Raw genomic sequence first — 23215 nt, 5'->3', positions numbered from 1 at the left:
CCCTGCTATTACTGACTGAAGCTATTCTACATATAGATAGGCCCTGAAACTCGGTCTTCGCTTCCTCTTTATGATACCTCCCGCCAGCATAGGCAGCTGGTAACTGTTAGGATATAAATAATACTCGTTTTTATCAGGGCAGGCTCCTTTCAATGCACTCTTCCTCCAAAGCCTGGCTGGCTCCATCAGTGGATGGGGCACGATTAACTCCAGACAGTATCAGGCATTTTTTTACAAGTCCTGCCGGGCCCCCAGGAAGACATTCCCTGCTGTGACTCTGGCAAGGCCTATGCAATATAAAGTACTCCACTTGTTTCCTGGTACGGTGAGCGCTATTTTTAAAAGACACCCACGAGCGCACACTGCAACTTAAGTTTTGCTGCTGAGAGATGTGCCCTTTTGGCCCCGGTCAGTGCACTGTGATGTATGGACTGCCCCACTGACTCGAGCGCCACACTGTCTGTGAGCAGCTCTGAGAAAACCAGCTGTCAGCAGTGAGTTCCCCACTGCAGCTTAGAAACTACAGCCCCAGGCAGGATTTTCCTGTTGGTAAGTGGCATGTTACACTATGAAGCAAACACAAGAATCAGTGCAGTGATGTTTGTGTTTAGGAAGAGAGCCCGCAATAAGGTTCAGTTACAATAAGAAAAGGAGTTGGATTGCTGAACTAGCTGCTATAAGGTGTTCCATAGGCAAACGTTATCTGGCAATTTTACACTGTCAAATGCAATTTGTTTGTGGCTCTGCAAGAAGCAGTAATGATCACAACAAGTGTAAAATCATGTAAGATGTGAGTAGATTGTGGGTATTCAATCGTTTTACAGTAGGATCAGGTGTTTTGCAGAAGTTTCAAGTTCTTTTCATAGCTTGTCCTTGCTCAAGTGAGTGTAATTTCTTATGTTTATCTGTTTCCATGTACTTAATTTGTTGATTTTGCTTGCAAAAAAGTGTCACTCTTAGTGCCATATATTTAGCAGTTGAATGTAATTCATAAGTACCCTGAAACCTTGAAAATGTCACACATAAGCACTCTTAAAATGTGGCAAGTTTGCAGTCTGTGTTTCATGTCAGATATTGCCCTTCCATTTCTGGTGCTTTTCAATATTGTTAAAATCTTCTTGAAGTTTCCCGTTGCTGAAAAGGCTGCAATTTCTGATATATATGTTTCCCTCGACTGCTTGATTTTTGCTCCCGAGAAAGTGTCACTCATAATTGTTGAATGTCACTCTAATTACAATGAAATTACGAAAATGTCACACATAAGCAATCTTAAAACTTGGCAGCTATGAATCTGGGAAACTTGTCAGGGTTGACTAAGGGTCCAGGCCTGATGAGATTTATCACTTGAAAACTCTGGATACAAAACTTCGGGTCTCAGCTGCAATATCAACAGGGGCTCAGATAGTACAAACTGAGGTCTAAGACACCTTTCACTGCTTCAACAAAGTGATTGGACATATCACACAGATTAACGCAGAGACTTGCTCAGGATCACCCTGAGAGCAGAAAAGAGCTTGAGCCAGTCAAAGTGAATCCAGGTCATGACACGTGACAGTTGCGGTAGGCTGGAATTTCAGGAGAACTTGCTTGGGTTATTTTAATTTCCTGTACTGGTTTCATTTGTGCAGAGAATGTGACTCTTGCTTAGTGCATACATGCCAACATCTTTTAAAGGAAAAGAGTTGGAGATGAAAAAATAATAATCGGGAGAATATATTTCCCCCATTGACTTCTATTGAAAGATCGGGTCTATTGGCATTTATACTAAGTGGGATGAACCGTTATCTGCAGTCTGTCATTCAGGTGCCTGTCTGCCCCCCCCCCCGAAAAGGCCGCCCGCCTCTGCCTAGGGTGACCAACCGTACGTAAATTTCACGGACCGTCTGTCATTTTAATATGATGTCCACAAGGCGCCCGTAATTTTGGGATCCCAAATTACGGACGCCTTACAGACATCATACTAAAATCGAAATGGGAAATCGCCAGACGTGCATGCGTTGCCATTGGAAGTAATGCAAAGCGTGCACGTTTTTTCCCCCAAAAGCTGTGCTGATGGCTAAAGGTCCCGTGAGTTAAAAAGATTTCACTCTGGCCTCTCGCTCTTATCTTTTAAACTGTAGAGGCTCTCTGCAGCCGCCCCTCCCGGGCCTCCCTTGTGCCTCCCTTGTGCAGACTGTGGAGCGGCCCATTGTCAGTCTGTGACTGCAGCTGATTAGTGACAGCATGTGGAGTGCCTTCTCCTGCATGGGACTAGGGCAAAGCATTCTGCTTTTGTCTTGGCGCCATGCTGTAGAAAATACAAATAAAATAACTAACACCGTTTTCACTGTACACAGATTTCAACATACAAATAAAAAATACTATTTATTAATGTTTATTGTTACTAGCACAAATCTTGATTGCAGAAAGGGCCCGATGTTGCTTTGCAAAGTTGCGCGCATACTGAAAAACTGAAGTGCACGATTGGATCAACCTTATTTAAACTTATTTTGACTCGTATTTATTTTGGTTGTCTATTTACTTACTTACATATTATTGTGCCACCTTCTCTGATATGTCTGTAAAACGTATGTTTCGTCCCTAATTTTTGTCCTGAATTTTGACCTTCTGTCCTGAATTTTTGTCCTGAATTTTGACTCTTTGTCCTGAATTTTTACACTGACCGTCCTGAATTTGCACCCTGCCAAGTTGGTAACCCTACCTCTGCCTCCTCCTTCTCCCCCACCCACCCCCCTTCTTTCAGTGTCTCTGTTCACTCTTTCTTAATTTCAGGGTTTAGATCGAGCACGGGCTCTTGCCCAACTACCAGCCACTTCTGTGTTGTTTTGCTTGTCCCACCCCTTATTTTGCTGGTTTACCTTCTCTCCTACCGCCCAATCTGTGTTGTTTCACTTTATAGCTCCTCCTCCTTTGTGTTGCTTGACTCGCATGCCCTCCCCCATTCTCCCGCCCCGCCGCTTTGCTCGCTAATAAACATGGATGAAAGACAGTGTCTATCCAATATCGCGCCTTGCTGAGACCTATTGCCGTTGGCTTTGCTTGTGGAATGCAATTCTGGAAGCTAGCCGCCAGACACACAGTTTTGGACAGCAACCTTATTATATTGCCTTTTCAACCAAAGTAATAATTTTGGAAAAACGACACCATTTTATTACTCCCCGAGATTAAGGTACTTGCTTACATTAGATTAATATCCCAAAGGGAGTTAAGTAGGTATAAAACAAAGATGCCGTGTCATTTAGCCCATATGTTATAAATTAACCATAAAAGTCTGGCTAGCATTCTGATTTGGGTTTGGTACAGTTGGTAATGAGACATTTACCCTTTTAACATGTCCGACTCGTTTCCCTAGACTGATGCCCTGACGTGCGTCTCCTTTCCGGTCGCATGCGGGTTACGTTTCCACACGTAATGTAATCAGTGAGAGGCGGACCTCGTGTCTCAAAAACAAGAAGCAGTTCCAGGGTGCGTAGTAAGGGAAGCGTAGGTAAGGTGAGTGCTTTTCTCTTGTACAGTGACGTGCCGCTCCTACAATCACCCAGGTGTCGGGGCGCAGTCAGTGTGTCTTAGTAGCAAGGGTATGACAACTTCGTATGCCTTCTGTGCACCTTTCAACACCAATTAACCTCTTCGTTGGACTCCTTACCTTCCACGTCTCTGAAAACGTATGCCACCCCTTTCTTGTTTTATCGTTGTTTTCACCCGACGTGTTCTCTAACATATGTTCTTTCCATCTTTCCGAATGATTCCGCCACCTTTATTATTTATTTCGTCTTCATACCCATCTTGCGACAGTAGCTACTTGGTAGTACAGGAAGTTATTAGTTCGCCTTGTCTCTTTCCTCAGTGGAGGCGTCCAGGTGTCTGTTTTTTTGGCTTCTTGGTCTGCAGTTACTCCGTTCACAGATACATGTGTTCGTTTGATCTCTTTGGGGCCCGTGGAGAGGGTACCTAGCTCCCAGAAGCGTAGCGGAGTGTGCATGGGAAACGTTGAATAGGCCGTTTGAAAAAAATGGTAGTATTGAGTAAGCTTATGAAATCTGGGCACAGTACATCCCGGAGTTGAGCAGATAGACTAGATAACTTGCTAGTGCCTAGGTTGCGATTAACACTATACTACAGGAAACGGATCTGTAAGTGTATGGAGACCTGGGGCGCTATGCAAATTAGCTTGAAGTGCGTTCTTTCCGCTACTGGGAGTCACTGACGTTCTTTGAAGTCCGGAAACCCATGTTCCGATTTCATCAACTTGGATTTGTGGACATTGAAGCTTTGTGATTGCCTTCTTGTTGGTGCTTTCAAATATTATTGTAGTGTATGCTCAATAGCCCCCAAAACCCAGGTCAGTTCAATTAGGTGTGACACATGAAACTGACTGAAAAAGTAGCAGAATTCTTCTCAGTAGCACGATATTGAAATTGGTGTTTTTAATTACGATTTAGAGGCGGATAGAAAAGCATGCTTCGAACCATACGTTTACATTTTTTCTTGTCTCAAAGTAGTTGATGTGGCATCCAACGTGTTTATTCATGTGAATAGTAAACCGAAATCTCCTAGGTCTCCCTTTCTTAGGATCTTGGTCTTCAGCACACCCTCTATTTTGATACTACCCTTTTAAGACACCGCATACAGGCAAGTTGTCATCCAAAGATTTAGCTCAGGAAAAGCGAAACATGAGTCCCCTGTGGTTAGTGATCAACAGTCAAATCTGAGTACATTCTGCCCTCCTTGACAGAATTTTAAGATTGAGATTACTGAAGACCTGTATGCCCGAGCTTCTACCTCCTTACCTCCAATGCTTTGAAGATTGTTACTTGCAATCTGTTGGAAAACTACTTGACATTCCTAAGGGGTTAGGACAACTCCTCCTCATAAGTAAACTCGAATTGTGCTGAGTGTGCTGTTTTCCTGGTAATTATATTTCCTTCCATACAGATGCTTGTGTTTTATGTCTTTTTATTTTATACGTAGTATTTGCAGCCTGACCTGTGCCTTTTTATACTAAGTTCTTGCCGCTGAGAGATGCCACCCCAACCATAGATTCCTACCTTCAGTGGATCGAAACACTCAACAGAAACCAAGTTAAACACAAGCAGTGGTTTGGTATAGGTTAGCTGGCGCCACTTAGAAAATATCACAATTGATTTGACTTTAGAGGTTATATCTGACGGTGCTAAAAGGTAGAAGGAACCACTTTAATCCTTCCAAACGCGGCACAAGCCTTACACAAACTATAACACTCCTTAGCACACGTAAGTCACAATAATGTTATATATAAAAGTGTTTCCACATTCTGATACAATCATGAAGAGTAGTTATTATTGGTACATCAGTTTGTGTTTATTCGTGTTCACTGGAAACTTTCCACACAGACGACACGTGTTTTCGTCGTAATTGGGAATGTAACCCACGACTTTTTCAAGGCTATTTCCAGATCTGTTCTCTTTCAATCAGTATGCAGTGATAATTCCAACCCGCATGGGGGTTCTACGGGGGTCTTCTGTTGTATATTATTCTTCGTGTGTTGTCACGAACTGATGTACAAATAATAACTACTCTTCGTGATTGTATCAGAATGTGGAAACACTCAACAGAAACCCACAGGGTGGGGATTTGGAAACCACCCTACGAAAACAAGAGCGGAATGATCTTGAAATATCACAGTAAACCAGGGACTACATAAAGATGCAAACCTTCATTACCTCCTGGTCCGTCTTCCTCGCCACAGTATAAACACATGAGCCTCCGGCTCCCACATAAACTCCAAGTATAACTTTTCTTGCTCTAGTCTCCCTCCTCCAAGATGGCCCCCAGTGGTTACAGCCAATCCCATAAAGGGATACAGAAATCACCAAAACAACCTGTTCTTTTCTTCACTACTCAGAGTGCTATCTCCCTGGTGTTCAGGTGAGTGGGGCTGGGGTCTTGCTTGAGCAGCCCCTTATGTCCTTGGGCATTAGACAGGGGGGAAGTTAGTCTGTATCTCGATTTCTCCTTTGGTAGCACAAGTTTTTAAATCTGTTTTTCCAACGTCCCCGTCCTATCCTGTGTCCTCCTCCTTGGGACCTTCCTTTGGTGTTGCGTTCCTTGCAGGTGGCTCCTTTCGAGCCGTTGGAATAGGTGGATTTGAAGTTTTTGACGCTCAAGGTCGTGTTTCTTGTGGCTATTGCTTTTGCCAGGCGTATTGGGGAGTTGGGAGCTTTCCTGCGGTCTGCCCCGTTTTTGGTTATTTTGTCGGATCGTTTGGTCCTGCGCCCTCATCCTATATTTGTGCCTAAAGTGGATTCATATTTTCGCCGGTCTGCGGAAGTGGTTCTTCCGGTTCTTTGCCCTGATCCTTCCTCAGCTGAGGATTGCCTTTTGCACCTCTTGGATGTTCGTCGTGCCTTATTGATTTTATTTTTCACACACGTCTTCCATTTGTAAGGTGGTCAATTTGTTTGTCAATTTTGGTATGCCCGTCAGGGCCTGAAGCCCTCCCTATCCACGGTCAGTCATTGGATTAAGGAGGCCATTCTGTTGGCGTATGGTTCTGTTTCTGAGGTTCCCTCTCTTCCTGTTCAGGGTCGGTCCACCAGGTCTGTTGCTGTGTCGTGGGCTGCTTTCAAGGGGGTCTCCATGGAGGATGTTTGCAGGGCTGCCACTTGGTCGTCCCCTCATACCTTCATGTCCCATTACCGTCTTCAGGTTGGGGGTGGGAGTTCTGTTTCCTTTGCCTCTTCTGTACTATCTGCTGGCATTCCTTGAGTTGTTTTTCCTTTTTGGTTGCTTTGCCTCTTGTTATTAACACCTTAGCTGCTATGGAACGTCCAGCTCCAGTGCTGAACGTTCCATTGTGCAGGTGCAGCTGGAACGTCCCAACGGCCGACGGCAGCACTCCCGAGGTAGTGGTGCCGTCGGCCGTTGGACTGGGCGCAGCACTTATGAGGTTAAACTGTGTTTCACTGCATTTGTATTGTGGCCTGTTTTCCTTGCATGAAGCTACTCTGAGTCCTTGTCTTCCTCGCCACAGTATAGTTTCCCTTCCCTCCCGGCCCTGGTGGTGGCTTCATGTCTGCGGCTTGGTTGTTCAGGTCGTTTGGGAGATTTCTGTATCCCTTTATGGGATTGGCTGGAGCCACTGGGGGCCATCTTGGAGGAGGGAGACTAGATCGAGAAAAGTTATCTTGGAGTTTCTGTGGGAGCCGGAGGCTCATGTGTTTATACTGTGGCGAGCAAGACAAGGACTCGGAGTAATGAAGATTACCGGTAAGTAACCGGGGCATTATATATTGTTATTGGCAATTTGAACCGATTTTTTCCCCCACTCCCCATACCAACCTACAAAAAAAAAAAACTGTGATTGCAATAAAACTGACTCGACTGAGAAAATAACATTGAATGTTTACTTATGTTCCCTCCTGCTTCTCACTTCTGACTCCGCTCCTAGTTATAGATCTCCCCCTCTTACTTTCTCTCATTCGATTTCTCAAATGAAAATAGTTCTTGATTATGGAGGATACGGCTGAAAGAACTTGGTATGAAAAAATGCAGAACAGTCTGAAAATACTATGTATAAAATAGAAGTACATGAAACGCAAGCATCTGTACGAAATTGATTTTTCTTTTCTGTTGGGATGCTCAAAACTTTTATTATTGATCAAGAAAATATAACTACCAGCTTAACAGCACACTCGTCACAATACAACAATTTAAAGAATTACCTACTGTTTCTTACATGGAAAGTGCTGAAAAATAATTTCTACAGTACACTGTGCTTTCTCTTATTCTTGAGCGCCTTTTGAATTGGCGCTGTGAATAACCCCTTTGATTTGGCTGCGGGGTGGCCTCCGTTCTAGTTTGATATTTGTTCAGCCATGACTTCCTTCACACACTTTTCTCGCTTTCTGTTTATGCCCCTGCCCCCCTTCTTGGGCTTTAACTCCTCATTCCACCCTAATCTGGATTTTTGTATCTTCCACCTCCCTCCCCAACCAAACATCACGTTCTTTTCTCAAATGAGTCATATCTGCATCCTTTCTTATGGTGTTTCTCCATCAACCTGATCTCCATGTGTGCAAAGTCTTGTTTGCAATTGAGCTTTGCCTTTATCTTATGGAGTGCCTCACTTAACCCCTTCCATGCTGATGACGAACCCCAGCCGTCATGCACTACAGTGCTCGTGTGCTGATGACTGCTGGGGTTCGTCATGACCCGCCCCTGTTCATTTGTTTACAGCACAGGGGCGGAAACGGGCCAGCAGGGAAGGGGTTAAAGTGGTCTGCTCAATTTTACAGGTACTATGTCTTGCTCTCACCCAGAACCAGATAACCGTTTTTTTAGTTTGCTGACTAGCAGACTGCGCAGATGTCTGGTATGCAAGACAACTTGGGGTATTTCAGTAAGTTGGCCTGGAAATGCATTCCAACCATGGCTTGCTATTAGCGGAGTGGTTTGTAACTTACGTTTTCTGGCTACCCATTTGCTGACTTTATTTGCTTTAGGCTGTGTAGGTTGAGGTTGGATTTGTACCTCCCCATGCTAAAGCAGTGTTTGCAGTATTCTTCCATAAACATACCTTTAAGTCTTGTTCTTGTCTCGTAACATTTGCTGAGCATTCAAAGACAAAAGTCAAATCTCAAGCTGTGCTTTCGCAGGAACCTGGTGTTTCTATTGCTTTCGGGTAAATTCAAAGTGAGAGCGTTTTTTATAGGAAAGAGGAATGCAGCATCCATTGGGCCTGCTTGTGTCCTTTTTAGGTCTGGCTGAGTCAGCGCTCATGCGCTGCTCGGAGAGACATTTAGTAGGGGCTTTGGGAAGTGCTCCCAAAGCGGCGACCAGCTTACTAGAACGCGCAACAAGCACGCGCGCTGCTGCACGCGCTTCCTTTGCGGGTTTTAGCACATCATTGCAATCACTTTTGCTTTCACAGCGATCGTTATGACTTTCATGGCCAATGCTTGTTGACGTTTTGTTTCTGAAAGTGCTCGAGAGCAGTGTTTGTGTATTCTATAGCGTGAAGACTTGCTTTGTGCTACTGGTAAACAAAACTATACATGAATAAACTATTCGAGTGATGCTAGCATGCCTCGTTACTAGCACAGACTCAGATTTCTAAATGTTTCCCTCACAGATTTAGACTAGTGATTGTGACTATTGGTCATTCTGTTTAGGTTGAAGTGATTAATTGCAGATTACCACAACCCTCGGATCTCTTTTGTGGGTTTTCGGCTTAAGGAGGACTTGATTAGTTCTGTTCTTGGCAGCTGTGAATCTGTAATACAATTGCATGATCTCTTCTGTGTAACTGGGGACTCCTGCTGACAATATTTTTACCGGTAATCAGTCCATCCGCAGCTTTGCTGAGCTTTTCTTGATGTTTCTTAATTTAATGCAAGTGTCTAATTTACTGAGGTTCGGCATATTTACTTTGTTAACTAACGCTTTGGCCGGGCTATCTGTTCCCACTACTTGCCTTCAATTGTTTTAGGGCCCAAAATTCAAGGGTTGGGAAGAGCACAATCTGTAGAAAATCCTGTGAAAAAATTAGCTAGTGCTGAAGTTTTGTTACACCCTGGCTTACTTATGCAGTGGAAGAAAACAGTAGGCGTTACACCGTGCGGGGAGTGTGGTTGAAAGTGTATTGCCTCAGTATTAAGCCTGTGTGAGAAGCGCACATCACTTCTGAATGTAGCAGGAAGTTGCCCGCTCTTGGGGATCTGGGACTTGAGTTGTTGCTGCATAAGAAAGGAATCCAGAGACCAGATGCCAGGATGGACTGGGGTACAGACATCACTTATGTGACTATACGGTGTCAAGTAATAGAAAATAAAGCAATGTGGGTCCTGCTATTGGGTTCCTCCAGTTGCCAGTCACGTTTACAGATCTCTTTGCATATGGTGATGGTGGGCTTTAGTTCGTTATTTCGGCGTGATTTTTGTGGACAAGCAAAGATAAAATGCAAGCACTTCGAGCGTGATTGCAGATATGCAATGTCTGTATGACGATCGTTTAGGCACACATATGGCCTGCTTCCTGTGCCCTCTGCTTGTCCGGCTCTACCTCCCCCCGCTCTTACCCAGTGTTTCCAGTACCTTCTCCCTGCTTAGCTCTATGCCACAGCACCCTGCCTCTACTCTCTGCACCCCCGCTCTCACTTTTTAGTTGTTAAAACTTTCACATACAATAATATGAAACATAACTAAAAACTTAAAAGATCCCGAAGGCAAGACCTATTGGCTATGCCAATACTTGTTTTCTGTTTTCTGTTTCATTTTAGACACAACCATCTGAAAAGGTATCTTGCTCTTCAGTTGCACAAAACATTTTGCATGTTTTTTGCAAAATTCATTTTCTATGGTAAGTCCATTTAACTCCTTGGACGCTCATGACGAGCTCAGCTCGTCATGATGTACACCTCCATACACTCATGACGAGCTGAGCTCGTCATGAACAATGGGGATCAAAGCCTTCCAGCACAGGAGGAAAATAACACTAGCATCGATGGTGTTAATCTGTGAAACTGCATTTTTAGAAACAAAGTGGGAAAAAACACATTTCGGTCTCTTCATCAGCCTAACCTATGGTAATCTTGGACAATTTACCCTGTTTAAGGCCCATTCACTTTCAAGCACAGGATATCTGTTCACAGGAAATTACATAATACAATTTAACAATGCATGGCTTTAACTTTGATGTGTAAAGCATATGCTTTATTTGACATCTGTGGCAACTACTTTTGGAGAGCTGGATAAGTTTAAAGGTGCTTTTTATGAAAACGTTTGTGCTTAAGTTTAGCAACTCAATTTTGTATTCTGTCTGCAACTGTGCCTTCTTCGGAACACATATATTATTGGATATAAATGATTTCCTATTTTTGAACTTGCTGGCACTAGGGTTCTGATTTTACTGGTGTAGCAGGTTGAGGCACAGGGCCCAGTCGGTTAGAAAACTCACTGATCATTGCAATATGTTACTACTAAACAAGCAGTCACAAGTGCAGTTACCTTGAAGGCACAAGGTCCATGATTTGAATGGTACAGGAGCCAAAATCTCTAGGAAACCTACTGAACACCAATTATTGTTATATTTTACTATCAAACAAACAGTCACAAGTGCAATTAGATTTGAACGATGCAGTGGCAGAGGTGCCCAAAGTTTAAGGACAACCCACCAAATATTGTTATGTTTTACTACTAAACAATCAGTCAGGCGTGCTTTATTGGTGCTTTTGTAACCATTGCACCCAAAGTAACACGGCCTAAAGCATCACTGTAATGAAAGCTGTTACCTATTGGATTTTATTGTCTACCTACTATTGTCTACCTACAACTTATGTTGAATGCAGCGCATATATATATATATTGCACATTTTTTTGTATGGTCCTAAAATGCTTCTGAATCTGGACACACTAAAACCTTGGCAAGGCATTTTCCATTCTAGAACATTAGCTGTTCAGCCAGTGTAAACACTATATACTTACAACTTACCACATGAAATTCCAAACCAAGCAATGGCAAAGCCAATAGGTCTTGCCTATGTGAGGTCTAGTGGCTTTGTTAATGTTATTTTTAGCCATATTGTACAACAGCGCTAACTTCAGTGCACCAATTCTGAATATAAAAAATCTCTATTATGCTGGCTGTCATAGTGCTTTTTTATATTACTTACATTTTATTACCTACAGCCATTTGCAACATAACTGTAAGAAAACAGTAGCAAAGCCAATAAATATCACATAGGCAAGACCTATTGGTGTTGTCAGTGCTAGTTTGGGAGCCCAATATGACCTGCTTCCCCACTGCACCCCAGGTGGCTCGAAGCTTGGGTGAAGGAACCTTGTTTAGCATGTGAAGAATAAATTATTTAAAATTCCTAACATTTCAGTTTCCCATTCTTGGACCTTTTTAGAATGTTTTTCATTTTGGATTTTTTAACAGTTGCATTCTAGATAGTGTAACAGGGAGCTTGGAAATAATATCTTCAATACCAACAAATGAGGTTTTCATTGCTTCCCTAGCAATCTGTAGTGGCTTAGATTAATCCAAGCATTACTTCTGTCAATTTGTTTATATTTTGCAGTAGCCTTCCTTTGTGGGACAGGTATGCACTGATGTGCCACAGAACTCAAGCATAACTTCATTGATGAAGCCTACATAGGCTGAAATCCATGTGTGGTTACTTGTGTTCTAATTTCAAGAGGACCTGGCATTGCTATTCTGTACGGGTTGTTCCTATTGTAGTAGGACCAAGACTGACTTACATATGGCAGATCCCTGCCTAGAGTGGCATAGTCAGTGAAAAACAATGGTCTAGTATGTGGCCTCAAGTAACAGCCAGTGGCTGACTGTAATTTAAACATTCCTTCCATTAATGTGTTTTGCTGCACCGTGGTCTTCAGGAAATGTATTTACAGGAACAACACTATATATATCATGTGCCCGACCTATGGCTCTTTGAAAAAGATGGACGAAGTAGCTTGACAGTGTACAGGATTGTCACCTGGTTAAATAAAACTCCACCTGGTAGCGTAATCAGTTCTGGTTACATTTGTTGGATCCCTGTGATGTTTAGAGCACAGTGGAACTAGTGCCTCACTTTCAAGGGACAAAGTTTTCCAGATGCCCTGATTCCAGATGTATTGCTTCCGGAGACGCAAACACTTGTATTCTTGTTTGGATAAGAAGTCTGAAAAGTCACCTTAAAGGTGCAGATTGCCAACTTTTTGTGGGTTTTTGTTGCATTGGTTGGCACCTTACGGTTGTGCCAACTTGTTCCATGTAAAAACAACAGTTGGACAGAATGCAGAACAATGTCATACATTCACCCCAGTACAGAGATCTGGCCTAAATCCATAGTTTTTTTGCACACCACCCCAGTTCCGACATGGCCATATGCAAATCAGCCTTGACCCTGTGCCTCATGGGAACATCCAGCCCTCATGGGATGCAAATTGGGGTATGCCCAAACGTGGGTCCTGTGCTCACTACGCCACTGGAGTCAAGCTATCCTGGCTGATGAAGGCTGATAGCCAGAAATCGGTCCTAGGATGCTTGATTCCGGTCCAGGAAAGACATGGCTTGGCAGTTCGGTCTGGACTGTTCCCATGAGGCACAGGGTCAAGACTGATTTGCACATGCCCATGTCTGAACTGGGGTGGCTTGGTGAGCAAAATAACGATGGATTAAACCCAGATCTGTGACTGGGGGGTAATGTTTTGCCATTGTGCAACATTCCGTCTATCATCTTGTGTGTTTAACTTGTTTCATGGGCAGAACTCCAGTGCAGGTAGGGTGCTTTCTCAATGTCTTTCAACTTGACTCAAACCTATGGATGTGTAAGGGATCTCTTGCCCTGCAACCATATTCATATTTTAGATAATTTTGATTTGGATGTTGTGGTGTCTAGCAAGCCAGGGTTGTGCTCTCAAAGTGGAAATGTTCTTGCAATGTTTCTTTTTTTAACTCGTGCACATCAAGGCTTTCTGCCTTTAGATTCTGTGTAGTGTAGTATATATGGGATTTTAGTAACCCTGCATTGAAGATGTTTTAGTATTTTTTCCTAGATGAGACCAAAACTGTTGGTTTTGACTTCTTTTTCAGCCTTGAGTCGTGCTGGACTGCAGTCCTTAGTAAAGAGTTGTAAGGCAGCTTTTCAGAGTGTCATTGATTTTGTGATCAAAATAGAAGTCTTCATTGAATAGGACCTAAGAATTCCTAGGTGGGTTAGTACAAAAGCTTGCAACACTTTAACACATTTTTTTTTTTAGCTTTATTCATACAGAGGATGCAATACTTTTACCCAAAGAAATGTGTGTCATAGACACTTTTAGACATCTGATTTAGGGCTCAGTGTATTGATTTTAATTCAACCTGGACTCAGAAAGTAGGCATGCTATACCATGAGATGTTCTTTCCTGGTGCATTAGGCACATTAGCAATGAGTAGTAGGTTGATTGTAGGTCGGGCCCAGTGGCAGATTTAGTTGTTTTGTTTGGTAGCCTGTAGTAAAACATTTAATAATAAAAATGCATGTGTTTACAGAGCAGATTTGGGTTCATATTTTGATCCGTTAGTCTAAGTGTGAATCAAATTGTGCTTCCACCCACCACACGATACAACCGTGTGTGGGGGGGGGGGGGGGCACTCCTCTTCAGCCATCGGCTCCCTTCCATTGGGAGTGTCGGCACCTTTCCTGATCACATGTACACGTCTGCTTAATAAAAAAAAGTGTGCTTTAGTGCTAGTACTTATCCTTTGCAAATGCTTTTTAAAATCTGTTTTTTTTTTTAAACTGTTTTGTGTATTTTAGGCACCCTTGTGTGTTCAAACTATTTCAGATTACAGTACTTCAAATGGAGTCCTATTTTCCTGCAATGGGCATTAAACTAAACAGGGTTTCTAATTTGTTCCAAGTACACTTGTTTTCTAGAAAACACCACAACTCTTGTATTAAAATCACACCAATGGTTAATTTGTTAGTCAAGTTTTTATTACAGGTATATGGCCGCCACATTTGGCCTTCATGCTTCCTATTTTTCTTTTCCTTTTTGTTTTTTGTGACATGCTTTGTGGTAAATAATAATAAAAAACAAAAAACTGTCATTCCAACTTGCCAAAGATACACCTATTGGCTTTGTCGATGCATGGTTTAATGCTCTATACACTTTATTGACTTTAAATAAGTCACACTGAATTGCATGTGTTGTGGTTTGCTCGAACTCCGTGTTGAAACATATTTTTTAACAGCACTTTATATGAACACCCTGATGAAGTTAATTTTGCCTATTGGTTTGTTAAACAAGATCTGGCAAGTTATTGTGCTTGGTGTAAGTTAGCATTGCTTGCAGTAGTGACTTGACTTTATTCAATACTGATTAAAATGCATTGGTCATTTTATACACTTATCACCCACTAATCTTTTGGGTATGACAGCAACCACGGTTGTCACCATTTTATCTTGTTGAACAAGGTATTTTACCTACACAAAGAAAAGGATTAAGCAGCCATGACAACACATGATTAAATTGGGGGTGTGGGGCGATGGGATTAGGTGCAGTTCATAGATTTGGAACATAAACACCAGTTCGGTCTTCAGTATAACTTGACGTGCTGAAGTTCTATGCAAGTCATTAGTGTTCTTGTCAGGTGGCAGTTTAACTGGTAAAACGAGTTGGCACTCCAAAACTGACGTCATCCACTATCCATTTTTTATTTGAATAGTGCTGCCTTATTTTTTTTCTGTTCTTTCATTACGTTTATTCAACACTAGTGCGCTTACACATGCTTTTATGTAGTATCACAATATGAAGGTTAATCAGCTCAATATTTCTATTTGGGAACCTCAGTTTACAGAGCCACACAATGGCAAAAAGTTTAAGAAGTAAGTGGAAGCGAAAGATGCGTGCTGAAAAGAGGAAAAAGAATGCACCCAAGGAGCTTGTTCGACTGAAAACTGTTCTATCGAATGGCGGTGGTGATGTCTTAATGGAAGAAGTCAAAGAAATTGCAACAGTTGTGGCGCCGGAGAAACTCATCGAGAAAACAGACACTGAAGCAAGTGTGCCAGACGGTGTGTACGCTAGTTAGAATTTTTTTTTTACGTTTAACATTTCTGACACTTTTCTATCTAGGCGGTTTTAAAGCTGGCATAATATGTGATGCCACTGTTTTTCCTACACTCTCGTTCTTAATGTGGTTTGGAAACGTTTATATGGAAGGTGGGTTCAGTATTCTTCAGTATGTGGGTTCAGTATTCTTCAGTATGTGAATTCGGCCTCACAAGAATTCAAAATAGAATTACAGCATGCTACAAAATCAGCAATATCAGCTTTGTACCATTTGATAGATACTGTTTTAGTAAGCTGATAGACATTTTGAATACCCAGTTTGTCCTGGCCTAGTTTCATTGTGAATGACTAACCCGTATATAGTATTGCTGTGCCTTATGGTACACTTGCTGTATTCACAGTCCTGACTCTGGAAACTAGGTGTAATATCTGTATTACTTTCGAATAATCTAATTTAATGTGCATATATTAACACTGATTTTTCTGGCCTAACATGTATTGCTCTTGAGAGATGTTCTAATAGAAATTAAGCAAGGCAAGACTTTCTGTTCTTTTCTCCTAACAGTATCTACTCATACAAGAGTATATTGGTAGGTATTCATATTTAAACCACTTCTTATTGTTTTCAGAAGAAGGTTGCAAGATGGACACTGATAACAAAAGAAACAAAAAGAGCCTTTTAGACGAACATGGACAGTATCCAGTGTGGATGAATCCCAGACAGAGAAAGAAGCTGAAGAGGCAAAGAGTAAAAGCAAAAGGCAAGAACAAACAATCAAAAAATGTACAATGGTAGTCTCTTTAAATAAACAAGACTGTTCCCGTTCTGCATACAAGTTAAGACACCATTGCCAATCAGTCCTGCAGCATTGATTACAACAGCTTCCTGCAAGTGGTACTTAATGGGTGATTGCTACAACTTGGAAGTTCAGCAATGCTCTTTAGAGTTGACCAGCTCACAGATCAATTTATATAGTGGATTGTTGTTTTTTTCCCTTCATGTACACCAGCTCTTGTTGATATATAATCCAGACTATTTTAAGTACTGCGTTGCCTTTGTTGCATTTTGAATTGTGGCTCCGCTTACTGTTTGCACCAATATTTCTTATCAGAAAATGGAACATTAACTGAAACATATCATCTAAGGCTGATTACACAAGAGGAGGGCAAGCTAGGGGGACAAAGTATGGCAAAATAATGTTATATGATTTTAAAAAGCAACTGTAATTTTGTGTAAAAACAAATTTTGTACTTTAATACAGTATATATATTTGTCTTCAAATGCTACTTGTCATCTTTAGCCTATACCGGAAATGAGTTGGCTTTCATGTGAATAAACTTGTCCTTAGTAGTTTTTTTTCTCAGTAAATGCTTGCTTGTTTTATCTACCGTTCTCTTTAACATTAGCTCCTTGATTTCGTTTCACAGTTCCCTCTCTTACATTTTAATGTTGTGGTGTTTCCAAATCTTGTGCTTTTTCACCTTTCTCTCATTCTAAAGAAACTGCTGACTTGAGCTAGCAAGTTCTCTTCTCCCTGGCTTCTTTTTGGTCGGTTAGTTTTAAGAAGCTCTGTGTTCCTCTTTTTTTAAGTGCCTGTATGTGTTCCTGCCAACACAGATGCCCAGGGCTACATACTTCATCTGGGGTCCAATTTTGTGAAGTGTTTTTGCAGTTTTCTGTTTTGCTGAAATCTTTTATGTCATCTCTTTGAGGAGTTTGGATTATTCTTTCTTTGAAATATCAAAATAGCCCCTTGATGTGAGGTCTATACCTCCATCACATGTGAGGTATCCATGCTTTTGTTGTAATAGTACTGGTAAAAGGTATGGGAACACTAAACAATACTTGGGCTGTTGCCCGCTTTCCCGGGGAAATTACCAACCTTATTTGAATTTGTTTTGCCATCAACTTTGGAATTATTGATTTGCTTTGGCCCAAAATCAAGTAATCCATGATTTTCAATTCAGAAATGGAAAAAGTACCATATGTGTTGTTTTAAGGCGAATTTGATGGCCTTGCGTAACTTCATCTTGGGTTTCAACCCTTCCCTGACAACATGCATCCCAAGTACTCCACCTGCGTCACCACAAATGTGTATTTGTCCAGGCTGACAGCCAACCGGCTATTTGTAACTTACAGAGCAAACCCCTAGAACATGCTTGTAAAATGCCACATCAACACCCGAAACTAAGATCTCATCCTGGAAGACCAGCATGTTTAGAATACCCTTCAGTACACCACTCACAACCCTCTGGAAGATAGCTGATGCTGACGCCATCCTAAACTGCATTCGCACAGACTGAAAAGCATCTTCAGGCGTTATGAATGTTGTGAGGTGTTTTGACACAGGATGCAGCTGCACTTGGTGGTAAGCACTGGGCAGGCCTTTAGATGAAATGTACTGGGCAACGTTAACCCTAGTGCTCATCTTGTTTCTGTGCTGCAAAGGGTGAAGGTAAATCCATATATTGTGATTGAGGTCCCTCAAATCAACACACGTGCAGTTTTCCTTTGGACTTAAGGCCAGGACAATGGGACTGAGCCACTGCAACAATTTATTGGCTCATTCGCCCCTGCCACACAAACTATCAAGCTCCTCTTGAGTTGCTCTCCTAGTGCGAGAGGAACATTCTTCACTTTGTACACTTTAGGAGTGCACCCTGATTTAACAATAATTCGGTGCTCATATTTTTTTAAGCACCCAAACTCCTTGGCGAACAACTTGGGATGCTTTGCTCTCTTCTTAAGTTTACCCGCCTCCCGCGTAAACAAAACCTGGTCATGGTGATTGGAGTTGAGAATGTTGCTCAAAGCCTTTTGCTCTCTCCAAAAAATCCCCTTTTCCACCACGTGCACAATTCTCCCGTACATCTATCCTTGTAAGCTATCTTGCAATCAAAATATCCTATCAATGGAAGTTTCACACAATAATACTCTTCTGGTTCAATGTCAGGTAGGCATTCCCTACAGCCATCCAGACTCTCCTGCAGTACTTTGTAGATTGGTGTGTACAGTGAAAACGACTCTGCCCATACAGGGACGTCTTTCTCATTGACCTTCAATACACATTTTGTAGGACGATACCCTCCCTTTCAGCTATGACATCCTCTCACACCACCAGGACTTCAACTCTTGTTTTCTTCATACTCGTCTGAGTAGTCGCAGTGACAGTGACTCACAGCATTCACAAATTATTTGCCCATGCTTTTTTCACTCAGACTTGCAAACTTGGCAGACATGCCGAGTTTTCTTGCACTTAAAACATTTTGCCTTTACAGCAGGTCACACATTAGCATGTGCCTGGTGCTCCCGCAACACACTAATATCTCCTTGGCCACAGCTGCATTCCCCAATTCCCCCAAGTCTTCTTTTCTTTTTTTTTTTTCTTCACCTCCTGTACCTCATTCACCTTGCCACACTCTCTCTTGTTTTTATGTTGACTGCCCCTCATTCAACTCCTTTACACATCTGGAAGTGTTCTTTACACCCCTCGCAATGTTTATGATGTTGCTGTATAAGCTTTATTTGAGAGAAAATGTAATAAAAGCTATAGTTAAACAAAAACCATTTAAAAAAAAAAAGAGAAATACAAACTTGCTGCATTTTGAGCTTATATAAACAGGCAATATAACATGGTAATCAATTGGGCCCTTTGCGTAATAGTACCTGTCAGATTCAGATGATTAAACAATAAAACCGAGACAAATCTGCAATTGATGGATCGAATGCAAATCTACAATAAAAACAGTAAGCACTTCAACTTAAAGATAAATCATGAATATGCATAATTTTTTAGAATTTTTCTTGATGTAGCAGCAAAAATTAACAGGTAAAGTGCTTGTGCATAAGAATTAGAACAGATTTAGTATTGACAAATGTGTCACAACCGTATTTAAATTAAAACTATGCCATTCTTGAAAGCGCTGTCCACCTAAATAATCCATGCCTGTCCTAAAAACCTTGCTACACAGCATGCTAAAAGAGGTCTAGAATCGGACCTAAGAATGCGCAATGCTGTGTGGTGATTCCGTGTGCCCAATTGATGGCAAATCAATTTTCGCCATTTAGCCCGTGAGGTGTTATATGCCGGGCAGGCGAACATTACACGGGCAGTACTTTCTGTCTGGGCTTTGCAGCATGGGCAGTCTTTTCCATTTCTTGAGTGCCATTTCGCAGTTGTCTCACGAACAGGGAGGGTTCCAAACCTAAAATGTATGTACAACATCCTGTCACCAGGGACCTGGATTATGTTGAGGAAGGGCTCAAGATGTCTAAATTGTTCATGAGAGTAAAATTCTGTTATTTGCCCACATTAGGCTTTCGGTTCTCCCGTTGGTCCACCCATTCCCAATATAGGTGTTTGAGCTAGTCTCTCCTTGGGGGTTCCTGACTATCCCAATAGGCTTGGAGTCCAGTGGCTGTCAACATTTTTTTTTTTTACATTCGAAATCCAGCCTATTTTGCTGCCAGTGTCTAGGCAGATTATCTCGGTGAGAGCTTCGGCATAAGAAAGCAGCTCAGGGGTCCGCCTACTGCGACTCCAAAAGAGTAATGGGCATAACCTAGCTACATCGCCGATCGACCGCCTGTCCCTGTCCAGCAATTGAGGGATAAGGGGAGCATATTTAGGTAGGAAAAACTGTGAAAAGAGGGTCTAAGGGACTATATTTATCGACCATTCAAGTTCGTACCCCTACTGAACTATACTTATACAACAAAAAAACTTGAAGGTCTCGAAGGGGCTGAGTGGAGCCTACCATAAGTGAACTACAAAAAATCAACTACCACATTGTGGTGAGACACAGTCAGGTACTTGTATAAGTCCTATCAGCCCACCCATATGGCGGAACTTCGTCATTTAGGACATCTTGAACCAGGTCTGTGTATCCAAGCCTTGATGTATTGGCTTTATTTCACTAGGCCATAGTACAGAAATTGCATGTGTCCTCTCCGCAAGTGGTGCTGATATAGTGCAGTGCAAAAAAGTAAAAAGTGTAGTGGTGATAATTAAGATGACCGTCAAGGTGAAGAAAATGTTTAATGGTATTCACCTAGACGTCAGATTAAGAACAGTGTGGTAACAGTGTGAAAGAATCACTGTACAGTATGCGTGGAAAGTATTAGGGCCAACATGTTTCTGCCGTCAGGTGACAATTCACCGGCATTCTTCAGGGCCAAGCTGTCAAAATGAGCTACGGCTAACTACACCAAAAGGGGTGTTAATCTGTTTGGATTAAATTGAAGGTTTCTAGAACACTTACCCAGCTCTGTGTGGGAAGGTAGCCTCACCTCACCCGGCGACAGCTCGGATTATGAGGCCCCGCTCTAAACAAGTGAATAAAGATAATTGAGAGGAGCTATCATATTCAATCATATAGTATATGTTGTTTGAAAGAAACTCGGTTGTTAAGTTAACCCCAATGCCACGGGCCTCAAGGATGACTAAAGCGGGGTGCACATTCCACTCCCAGGCCTCCAAAACCCATCCTGAGATTGTGAAGAGGGTATTTATATAGAACTATGTGGCAAACATCATGTAAATTACCCATGTGGCTAATGCACTAAGCCACTGCAGGTGGGTAGAGAAATCGGTAATCCCTCATAAACGATTAAATATTAGTGGTTCTTTGAGGGAAAACTCCACCACCACCTCGTGATGACGCTTAATGCTCAGGGTATTTAGACAACGCATAGACAGAAATCCGTCCTACCGCGTGGGCGCATCACTGGAAACAACGCAATAGCGGTGATTACAAGGGGGCTCTTACCTATCCGTCGGTACCTCGCGGCGTGTTCCTGAGCCGAAAGGGAGGCGCCGACGGAAGGTAGGGCGGGTGTTTATATATCAACCCTGATTGGTTATTCAGGTAGTAATTACCCACACCTGGCTGGATGATGCGTCTAAGGGGCGACGTAACCCGTTGTTGTGGTGGAAGTGCGCGGGCGCGCTATTAGTTGCACTGCTCCATCGGCGCGGGCCGTTTTGGTAGAAGTGCGCATGCGCGATATTCATTGCACTGCTTCATCGGCGAGAGTAGTATGTAACCTTCGCAGATGCGCTATGGATATGACCGGCGTAGAGTAACTCCCGTCCCGGGCTGACAACGTGATGAAGCAAATACTGAGTGTGTACGCATGTAGTGTTAGGCGGCAACCAGCCGAGCTGGACTACATTAATGTTGATCACTCGTTCACCAAAGGTGGACACACTTCATTAAGCGCCGCCTACGCCTGGCGCATGCGCAGAATGGGTGTACCCGCCAAGAGACACTACAAAGCTGTTGTAGCCCTCGGGGAGTAAATAAGAATTATTTGCTCCTAGGAGATCCTTTGTTGTTAATCGTGGGCTCACTGTGTATGGAACTACATCAGTGTATAGTGAAGACGGGGGTGGGAACGTATAAGAACCCAATAATACTTCCTGTTGGATTTACTTATATTGGGGTCTAGTCGCATCACGGGGATGGTATATATATGTGAGTCCCGTAAGTCTACGCTATATGTGTCATAAGAATTTAATCAATGTTAAATGCGGGAGAGATTCAGAACCCACGTGATCCTATTGCTACTTCCTCTCGAGATTTGTGTTGAGGGGGTCTAATTACGACCAGGGGTTGTGCCAGATGTATGCGTTTGATAGAAATGTTAAGACAGTATAACTGGTGTGAAGGTGTCTACATCAGTTGTTAGTAAAATTGGATAGAGACTGGTGAGCAGAGGTCATCCAATAAGTATTACATGGCAAGTATGCGCATCAGATCGAGACCCAGGGAATGTTATCATTCAGCCCCCTGACGTCAGTCTTGAGTTTGAAAATCCAACGTTGTTCTTTGAGGAACAGAAAACGTGAAACGTCAGTGATATGGGCTGGAATAAAGGGCTGTTCCAGTACTACCCACTTTAGGTCATCCGCCTTATGTTTCAGTTCCAAGAAGTGGTTAGTTAGGCGGGTTGACTGTTTGCTGCAGCGAATGGTGCTCTTGTGCTCGCTGATGCGTAGCTTAATTTTCCTGGTGGTGTGGCCAACATATCTCAGCATGCAAGGGCATGTGATCATATAAATCAGTTTATCTGAGTTGCAGTTAGTATGAGTATCCAAACGCCATGGTCTGGTGGTTCCAATGTCTATTGTCAAAGTTTTCTGTGTTTGCGGACAGGCAGTACATCCTCCGCATGGGTAGTGCCCTCGTACTGGACTCGTATTCCAAAGAGTGTTGGTAGTTTCTCTTCGTTGAATTATGGGTCTTGTATGCACCATGTTGTCTCTAATGCTAGGGCCTCTTTTGTATGCAAAGAGAGGTCGAGGGACATCTCCTGATACCGTATTCAGTATTTTCCAATGCTTCAGCTCTGTTTTCTTGATCCCATTGGACAGAGTACTGAAAGTGTGTACCATCGTCATACGATCGTTAGGTGTGGCTGTGCGCTTGTGTTCTATGAGCTCCTCGCGGTTGTTAGACGCTCTTTTGCACGCCTGCCGCACCAGATAGTTGGGGTAGTGACGTTCCTTGAGGTGTCTTGTTAGGTCCTTAGCATGCCGTTGGAACAAGGAACTTGAAGAGCAGTTTCTTCTTACCCTCAAGAACTGGCCAACTGGTAGGTTGTCACGGAGTGACTGAGGATGGAAACTGTGATAAGACAGTAAAGAGTTTCGTGCCATAGGCTT

General features: G+C 42.6%; 1 protein-coding gene across 4 annotated transcripts; it reads left to right on the top strand.

Annotated features, from left to right (window-relative positions):
* Positions 1 to 3426: 3426 nt before the first annotated feature.
* Positions 3427 to 19255, top strand: LLPH (LLP homolog, long-term synaptic facilitation factor). 4 transcript variants are annotated; one of them, XM_086919036.1, is made up of 3 exons: positions 3427 to 3492; positions 15334 to 15550; positions 16178 to 19255. In XM_086919036.1, the coding sequence occupies exons 2-3, from the start codon at positions 15343 to 15345 to the stop codon at positions 16342 to 16344; spliced, it is 375 nt and encodes a 124-aa protein (XP_086775162.1). In that variant the 5' UTR covers positions 3427 to 3492; positions 15334 to 15342; the 3' UTR covers positions 16345 to 19255. The 4 variants fall into 4 exon arrangements, with proteins under 4 accessions (XP_086775162.1, XP_086775163.1, XP_086775164.1 ...); XM_086919037.1 differs by having other exon boundaries at positions 15327 to 15550; positions 16181 to 19255; XM_086919038.1 differs by having other exon boundaries at positions 3431 to 3492; positions 16181 to 19255.
* The last annotated feature ends 3960 nt before the right edge of the window (positions 19256 to 23215 follow it).

This window comes from Lissotriton vulgaris, chromosome 1_1 (assembly GCF_964263255.1).
Source record: "Lissotriton vulgaris chromosome 1_1, aLisVul1.2, whole genome shotgun sequence".
NCBI classification, from domain to species: Eukaryota; Metazoa; Chordata; class Amphibia; order Caudata; family Salamandridae; genus Lissotriton; species Lissotriton vulgaris.
Note: the sequence above shows the minus strand (reverse complement) of the source record. Positions and strands in the feature narration are given on the sequence as shown.

Excerpts from the sequence above, each read along its gene's own strand:
- LLPH (XM_086919036.1), top strand. The coding sequence starts at position 15,343 with ATGGCAAAAAGTTTAAGAAGTAAGTGGAAGCGAAAGATGCGTGCTGAA. Across the intron at positions 15,551-16,177 it reads TGAAGCAAGTGTGCCAGACG|AAGAAGGTTGCAAGATGGAC; the intron begins GTGTGTACGCTA and ends TATTGTTTTCAG.